This window comes from Lipophrys pholis (genome assembly GCF_963383615.2).
Source record: "Lipophrys pholis genome assembly, chromosome: 17".
Classification (NCBI taxonomy): Eukaryota; Metazoa; Chordata; class Actinopteri; order Blenniiformes; family Blenniidae; genus Lipophrys; species Lipophrys pholis.
The window spans coordinates 1,828,769-1,837,668 of NC_137643.1; the positions used below are offsets into that span (position 1 = coordinate 1,828,769).

An 8,900-nucleotide genomic window follows, 5' to 3' on the forward strand; every position below is an offset into this window, starting at 1 on the left:
GTGTCACGTGAAGAAAATCGACTTGATAAATGACGAGACCTTTGCACTGATAAGATTCAACTTATCTAAACATAAAATGTTTTTGGGTTTGATAAGGAGCCTTTGTGAGGCTTGTATCATGAAATACATCCATCCATCCATCCATCCATCCATCCATTCATCCATCCATCTTCTCCCGCTAATCCGTTTCCGGGTCACAGGGGCTGGCAGTCTGAGCACATTCATCCAGATCAATGATCATGTAGGAACATGATCATAATGAGGACATTATGATCATCTTCAGAGGCAAGAAAAAAACAAATTAATTTTACAAAATGGCTCCGGTTTCTCTACAAGATTAAAATCATCTACTACAAACTTTTACAGATCCACACACTTCAAAGATGAAAATTAGTCCCACAGTTCCTCATGAAAATGTGTTTTTACAAATCTAGGTTTATGCATTTAGAATTTTCCAGTAATTAAAATTGTGTTAATGGACAAATCATGAATACTAAATAAGTACACCAAATGAAACATGTTCTTTTTTAGAGCCACAATGACACAAAACAACAATCTAGTCCACCCAAAAAAAACAGGACTACATTTACAATCATAAAATAGATGTTCGGTTGTTTTAATGTTTTTGTCACAGAAAGAACAACTGTTGTAATCAAATTAATTGTAAAAAAAAAACAAAAAAACAACAAAAACCACACAAGAACGTGTTTTAAGTGGAACTTCTTTCACTTTTTTGTCCACAGAAAACATTTGCAACTTTTCCTCTCCATATTTCTATTTTTTTTTTGTCAAGAATTGTAAAATTGTGTTGGATGAAAATGGAAACGGTTCTTTAATGATTATTTGTCTTCTGCAGTTTCAAATTAGAAATGAAGGGGGTAAGAAATGGGTTTGCATTATTACATTTAGCAAATTATAAGACGACATAACAGTAGACCGTGTGGTTGTTTTTATGAAATTGTTGTGTTGTCTTTTATCTATTTTTAATTTCCATGGATTTCTGTTCTAACTGTAACAGGAATCCTTGTCACGCAGGGTGTTAAAATGTCGTACTTTCTTCTGTAACATGAACGCAGCATCAGGCTCCTCCCACCCGGAAGCGTCCTCCCATACGTAAATAAAAGGTGGATTTGGGTTCATTATTTCCTGGATTTCTCTTTACAGGCAACGTTTTGACCTCGAAGCCTATATCCCCTCGTCGAGGGTGAACGAAACCGGTTGCCTGACAGGCAAACTTCAGGACTGGAATATCTCACATTCAGGTTATTTGATTATTAAACAGTCGTTTGACCAACGCGTCCTGCGGAGCTTCGTCCTCTTTCAGATTCAAGGTAAACTTCGAAGATTGTGATCGTTATAAGATTGAATTTAAAACATGTGGGATTCAGATTTCCTCCTGAAAGGCCTGTTCTTGGTTATATGTCACTCTGCTGCTGGGTAAGCCGAGACCTGTTATAACACTGTTGTGTGTTACAGGTGAATAATTTGACTGTTATTGTTTTTATTATCACATTAATGTTCATACTCGCAGCGATAAAGAAGCAAAATGTACTCTTGTATTTTATAAATTGCTTCCCTTGTTGCACAACTAAGTTGCCCTTCACGTCACTGATCACGTGACCCCAAAACACGTCTATTATAATATGTCTATAATCACATGGAAGGCAAAAGTAGAACTGTGATTTAAATAATGGGGGATTTGATTTGATTTTTGCAGTTTGTTTACAGAGATTACTGAGTGTGTACATAGCTGGATCTTTCATGTAATCATTTACCAGACCTGTGGTTTGCAAACAGAGTCAGGATCAGTCACAAACTTTAACTTTTTTATGGACTTTTGGTAAGTTTTTACATACAGTCTGCAGCTGTCACAGCCTACGTTGACGGTTTTGAATTAAAGATTACACTTGCAATGTAATCAGTTCTGAAATTGTGCATTTTGGTGCAGCTTTTCTTCCACTTAAAATATCGAATGTGAAGTTATGAAACATCTTAGATGCAAAGTAAGAGCTTTTAAATGTGTTACAAAACTGCACGTACAACTTTTTAAACTCATTTTAAAAGTTAAACCTGCTTTCGTGGAAAGTGTAAAAGAAATTACTCTTTTTGTCAAGGAGATTGCAGATCTCGCGACAGAAAGTCATTTGAACCGACAACAAATTCTGTCCAAAAAACATGTTTTTATTTACTAGCGGATGACGGCAGTATGACAAAAAAAATGTTTTATGATGAAAATACTTTTATTTTCTTATTGCTTTTTTGTTTTTCAAGGTTCAGGGTTCAAGGTTTATTTGTCATTTAAGTTGTACTGAGTACAAGAAAAAGAAATAGTGTACTCCTTGGTTAAAAGCAGTGTAAAAACAGGGGATAAATATATATGAAAGTGTACAGGCAGATAAGAATAAAATAGTGTACTCGTCAGTTAAGATCAATATAAAAGCAGGATATAAAAGACATAAAAATAGTGCAGGTAGTCAGACAGTCATTCCACATGATAAAGAGCAAAGTGCAGTCCAGGTGCAGACAGTTCTTAGTAGTCATTTTTTCATTGTTCATTCAGTCACAGTGCTCCCACAGCCTGGGGGAAGAAACTGTAGGAACATGGTGGTCCTGCACCGGATGCTCCGCTATCTTATTCCGCAGCTAAGATGTTTTGGTGGCATAAGGTATTTAAGTGATATTACTACAAGTGAAAACACATTGTTTTTGTGTTTTCTGTTTCTGGAAAGTTTTGTATTTACACGACAATGTTTTGCTATGACAATGACTGTCAAAATAAAAGCACCAGGAGAACATGGACTAGGAGTCACGACACGACGGAGGAAAAATATTGTTGTTGTCGTCCAGCTAATGAGCATGTGCAGAACAACTATTCACTACGGCTGTGTAGTGCATGTGTGATAGCAGTTAGAACCCCCCCCCCCCCCCCCCCGTTTCCACGGAGATGGAGTGGGAGTGTTTTCCAGAAAGTTGTTGGCCTCGACCACTGTTCTCAGACACAGACTCCAGAAACACAACGGAATAATTGTGTTTCTCACTTCAAAATGCAGTGTAAACGCGGCTTCAATCAAATTGTTGTTGACTTCAGGCTCCACTTCTGAAAAGTCCTCACAGTCATGAATACTACTCACCAGTTTGACCCGCCTCTCTGCTCTCTGCCGGCTCCTGGTAGGCGGGGTCAGACAAACATCACCAGCATGCTGGCACCGCAGGCGGACCGGGTCATGGCCCTCAGTGAGTGGGAGGAGCGCTGGCAGGACGACCGCATCGGCTTCCATCAGCCTGAAGTGCACAAGTAAAGAAATAACTTCACCTGTGGCTGAACAAGATTACATGTAAATGTGCTGCATGCTCGGCAGTGATCCCACAGGAAGGCCCAGATGAGGCACAAGCAAATGACTTATTTACAACGCAAACAAGGACGTCAACAAAGACGTGTTGGGTTATGTAAGCCAATGTCCAAACAGAAATGTATAAATATATATATTTTATCTTTTCTTTTCCGACAGGATGCTGGAGAGCCACATCGATAGAGTTCTCAACGGGCGGTCGGGAGTTCGCTTCTTCTTCCCTCTGTGTGGCAAAGCCGTGGACATGAAGTGGTATGAGAATCCTCGCCGAGTCCCGATTGCTCCGGAGCGCAGCCGGCTCCTGAGTCCTGGCTTCTCTGATGTGCTCCCGGCAGGTTGGCGGACATGGGTCACTCTGTGGTCGGCGTGGAGGTTTCTGAAAAAGCCATCCGGCAGTTCTTCGAAGAGAACAACATGACGTACAGCGAGGAGCCGGTGCCCGCTGTATCGGGAGCGAAGGTCTTCAAGGTCAGGGCGCTCTATATGGAACCAGGAGTGTTTTTATTTAACCGATGAGAGAGAGAGAGAGAGAGAGAGAGAGAGAGAGAGAGAGGTGGAGGTGGAGAGATAAAAAAAGAAAAACATCTAACAGTCTGAGCTGAACCGCCCTGCGGTTTTTTATTGACAAAGCTCTAAATATTTAGAACTTATGAAGTAAAAGCAGCTTCTGCATGTTTGGTTTTGACTCGGAACAAAAGGGAGCTTTAACATTTAACATTAAACATTAAACACATTCAAAGCTAAATATCAAGAAGCATCTCAGTCATCAATAAAGTTAAAAACATCCTGGGCCACAAATCTCTGCACATATTATACATTTCACTGGTGTTACCATGTCTAAATTACTGTGCAGAGGTTTGGGGCAACACTTATAAATGTTCACTACTGCCACTATCAATCTGTGTGTATGAATACATACATAAATATATTTTAATTTTATTGCAGAGGTGGGGATTTAACTGGAGAGGGGATTTAAAGTTAAAACACGGTAGATTTCGCACAACAGTAAAGTCATTTTGTCCGTCTATATACGGAGTGGGGTTGTGGAATGGATTTGGAGGCGGGGGTCAGGCAGTGTCCAATCACAGCCCAGTTCAAAAATATGGTTTTCACGTAGTCCGGGGAGGAGGACAGGCTGTGACACTGGTGTAATAATGATTTATTATTTATTTAGGTACTTTTTTCTTGTTAATTTATATATATTTATTATTATTATTTGTAAATATGAACACAAATAACCAATGGGGTGCAGGATGACTAATTGTTGAGGTGCAGACGGGGCGGGAGAAAATAAGCTCAGGCTTCGTTCGGCTCCTTTTAGGATATGTTGAGGTATTGTTTATTTATTTACGTATTGTTTTGGCTTTGCTTTGCTCTGGTATGTTTATTTGTTTTCTGTGTTTTTATTTATTTTTGTTGTTTTGAATAATTTCCTTTCTGCCCACATGTTGGAAATAACGTTTCGTGTCAATTCAGAGAGACGCTCCTGCTCCACCTTTTCTGCACATGCTCAGTAGACGGACAATAAGATTAATCTTTCCTCTGTGGTATCCTGGCTCCCAGTCCATATTCTCCGGGGACTTTTTTTATATTTGACAGTTACTGTAATAACGTGCACGTGTGTGTGGTTTCATTACAAAAACAACCAACAGTGCCCACTAGTGGCTCGGCATGCTAACTGCATCATTTTCAGCATTTCTGCCTTTTTAAATGGTCATTCTTCTGAAAACACAACAACAATTTTCACTTCTTTGATTGTGTAAACGGGGGCTTAAGACGTCATTTCACACCGTTTTTTGTCCCACAGAGCTCAGAGAAAAACATCTCCCTGTATCAGTGCGACATGTACAGCTTCTCCAGGTGAGCAAAGACAAAAACACACATGTACTTTGTAATAAAGGTGTGAAAACTGCAGAGGTATTCACTTTGTTTTTTTCTTATTTCCACAGTTCCATCGAGGGTCAGTTCGGCGCCATATGGGACAGGGGGTCTCTAGTGGCCATCAACCCACAAGACAGAGAAAAGTAAGATTGGACTGAGTGCAGGTGTAGTGGTTAGAGCTCCGGTCTCACAGTGAGAAGACTCCTCGTTCGAACCTTGATTGAAGGCAGGGGTGTCAAATATAAGCATGTTTTCCCGACACTGGATTTCTCCAGGTACTCTGGTTTCCCCCGAGAAATGCAAAAACATGCATTTAAGGTTAATTGGTGAATTGAAAGTTGCCAGTAGGTTTGAATGAGTGTGTGTGTGTGTGTGTGTGTGTGTGTTTGTCCTGTGATGGACAATCGACCTTTGGTCCCTTTGGATGAAGCTGAACAGAATATGTGAACTCTGACAATGAGATAATCACGAAACTCTCTTGAACTAAATATAAAATGACGCGCCTGATGATCCTTTTATATTTTGCAGATATGCTGCTCTCATTATATCTCTGATGGCCAAAGACTGCCGATACCTTCTGGACACTCTGTTGTACAATCCTGAGTTATATCAAGGTACGTCTTAAATATTGACCTTTCAAGCAAAATCTGTACATTCATGTATGAAAGAGTTCGTATTTCTGACTGCGTCTGTGTCTCAGGTCCTCCATTTTTTGTGCCCGATGAGCAAGTACACAAACTGTTTGGTAAGTTGCATCTAGTCAAGAAAACATAACGCGCAATTTAACCCAACATATCATCAAGAGACAGGACGCTCACGTTGACATCGTTTAGTTTTCTGTCATCAATCTGCCGTTTTCCCGACGCTTTCCCGTTTTGTATCCAGGAAGCAGCTGTGACATCGAGCGTCTGCAGTCGCTGGACGCTCTGATGGACAGACATCGAGGCTGGGGACTCGACTTCCTGACTGAAAACGTGCATCTCATCACTCCAAAGACCAGCTGAAAACAATAAAGTGTTGAATTCTTTTGAGAAGCCTTGAAGAGTTGTTACACACACAGGTACATCTAAACAAAATTGGAATATCGTGAAAAAGTTCAGGATTTTTTTGTCATTTCATTTTATATAGCTTCATTACACACAGATTGATCAGTGTCTCATAAAATTTGATTATTATTATTTGTGTTTCAAACATTTTTTGATTGGTCTTGTGTGAGATTGTAATTTTCTGAGACACTGAATTTTAGGTTTTCATTATCTGTAAGCCTTAATAATCAAAATTACAAGAAATAAAGGCTTGAAATATTTAAATTTATGTGCAATGAATCTATATAAAATATCAGTTTGACTTTCTGAAATGGCTGACAAAAAATATTGAACTTTTTCCCGATATTAATTAAAAAAAATTTTTTAAGTACCTGTATATTAGAAAAAAGAAATATAGTGGAATTAAAGATAATACTTAACAAGAAGTCAGTATTTTCTTTTCTTTGCTGAAACAAGTTGAATAGCACTAATGCATTCACAAGAACAGTACAAGTACTTTTAAGGTTTTAGTGTAAAATACAAAACACAGTTTGAAAAGAGAAGTGAGACATGGGCTTTAAGAATCCACCAGTAACAAATTTATAACATAGTAAAATTTGGATCTGAAACATTTGATGGGAGCTGTGACCTCGAGCTTGAGAAGCAGACTTAGGATATTCACATTTTATTTTTACTAAAATCTGATTAGTAATCTTTTGCAGATTGTGTCCCACAACCCCCACCACTTTATCTATACAAAAACTGCAGTATTTCTCCATTTCATGTTTTATTTTTGAACTTGTGAGCAAATACAGTATGTCAGAAAGTACTTTGTTGAAAGCTACTTTTCCCATTAAATAAGGCTTCTGTGGGTATTTCACGAAGGCTGCGTGGCTGATGTTGGGTCAAGCCGGACCCGAGAGACGCGTAAATCTCTGTCTGACATCTGTTGAACAAACCGAACAAGATCCGGTAACATAAATCCTCACTGGCACCCGTTGCGTTCAATCACTCACATATACAGCTCTGAGAGCTCAACATCATTCATGTTTCTGGGGACAATTTTCTCTGGCCGAGGTGGTCGTTTTAGTGTCAGTGTTTAGCGCATTTTGGCACTCTGGGCTTCAATTTTTACATTTCCTTAAATTTTTCACCAGTCTTGATGAACGTGCAAAATTTGGCGAGTTTTTAAACGTGTTTATTGGGTGAAATTTGGGCTCAAAAAGGCGTCAGGAGTCAAAAAACAAAGACGAAAGAAACATACGAAATACAATAGGGTCCTGGCCTCCAGAACTAAAGAACAATAACACTTCACAGAGTCTGATATCAGAACAAAATGAAATAGAACAATATGGGTAGTTTGCATTACAACACTGCAAAAGAAAGTCTCAACAGGTTTTTATCACTTGTATAGTCTTTCTGAAAACAAAAGTCCAGAAATCTCAATTCATTACTATTTATGAAGCCAATTTCACGCTTTGTATTTCCGGGGTGTGACGTCACACATGCGTCATGTCTGACCCGCCCTCCCTCCCTCACTCGCTATTGGCCGTTGCCAGGATACGGAGCCAAACATTAGCCGCCTGCTAAAACTTTACCAACTATTCCCGAGAGAAACGCAGAGATATCTCCAGGACACGAGAAGTGTGAGTGAGCACACACACACACACACACACACACACACACACACACACACACACACACACACACACACACACACACACACACACACACACACACACACACACACACACACACACACACACACACACACACACACACACACACACACACACACACACACACACACACACGTTCACTAAGGGGATTTTGTACCGTTCTCCTGTTGACATTTTCTCACTATGAATAAAAAACCAAGCACATTTTATAACTGGTGTCAACTTTTAAATGTTTGACATGAACTCCTTCCTTCAGATGAGTGTCTCGCAGCCTGCTGGTCGCTGGGTGTGGACTGATGAATCCCAAACTCTGGAGTTTGTCAAGTGAGTTTTGGGAAACATTCAGTCGACACTGAAGACTGTTGTGATATATATATAAGATTAAATAAATTTAAAAAAACAAACCTCAATGAGCATGTTTCTGTCTTCATCTCCAGCTGTCGACCAGCAGACGAAGGTAAACGGAGTCACGATGATGTTGATTTCACTGAGCTTCAGCAGAGAGCAGAGTGGTAGGTCTCAGTGAAACATGAAAACATCCCAAAGGTCTGTGATCACACGCGTGAAGGCACCCTGCGGCTCGTACCTGCCCCTCATCTGTCCTCAGGTTGGCTGAAACCTCCTGTAGAGGGCGCCAGAGTATCAGAAAGCGTGTGAGCTCTGCGCAGCTGAGTGCTTACAGGTCCTCACTGATGAAGAAACAAGGAGCCATCATCACTATTCATGACGTTAAACGTAAGTATCGCTGTGAGGAAAGCCAGTTCTGGATGCAAGAAAAGAAACGTGACACAGGAACACAAACTGGTTTGGGAACAGTGGCTCTGGCAAATAGGGACATGAAACGATCGTGTCTGCACGTTCATATCCATCCATCCGGACCAGTAAAATAGTGCCATAATACCCTTTAAATTTATACTTTAAAGTTTTTCTTTGATGTGACACAGAGGATACGTGATGATAATGTC

General features: G+C 39.9%; 1 protein-coding gene across 4 annotated transcripts; it reads left to right on the forward strand.

Annotated features, from left to right (window-relative positions):
- The first annotated feature begins 1,095 nt into the window (after positions 1-1,095).
- LOC308122363 (putative thiopurine S-methyltransferase) lies at positions 1,096-7,135 on the forward strand. Of its 4 annotated transcripts, XM_080484138.1 has the most exons (10): positions 1,187-1,331; positions 2,561-2,666; positions 3,173-3,295; positions 3,510-3,602; positions 3,686-3,818; positions 5,158-5,210; positions 5,300-5,374; positions 5,760-5,845; positions 5,932-5,976; positions 6,117-7,130. In XM_080484138.1, the coding sequence occupies exons 2-10, from the start codon at positions 2,602-2,604 to the stop codon at positions 6,233-6,235; spliced, it is 792 nt and encodes a 263-aa protein (XP_080340264.1). In that variant the 5' UTR covers positions 1,187-1,331; positions 2,561-2,601; the 3' UTR covers positions 6,236-7,130. The 4 variants fall into 4 exon arrangements, with proteins under 4 accessions (XP_080340262.1, XP_080340264.1, XP_080340261.1 ...); XM_080484136.1 differs by lacking the exon at positions 2,561-2,666 and having other exon boundaries at positions 1,096-1,331; positions 6,117-7,135; XM_080484135.1 differs by lacking the exon at positions 2,561-2,666 and having other exon boundaries at positions 1,323-1,437.
- The last annotated feature ends 1,765 nt before the right edge of the window (positions 7,136-8,900 follow it).

Coding starts and splice junctions, on each gene's coding strand:
- LOC308122363 (XM_080484138.1), top strand. CDS start 2,602: ATGGTGGTCCTGCACCGGATGCTCCGCTATCTTATTCCGCAGCTAAGA. Junction 3,296..3,509: donor CATCAGCCTGAAGTGCACAA/GTAAAGAAATAA, acceptor CTTTTCCGACAG/GATGCTGGAGAGCCACATCG. Junction 5,977..6,116: donor GCAAGTACACAAACTGTTTG/GTAAGTTGCATC, acceptor TTTTGTATCCAG/GAAGCAGCTGTGACATCGAG.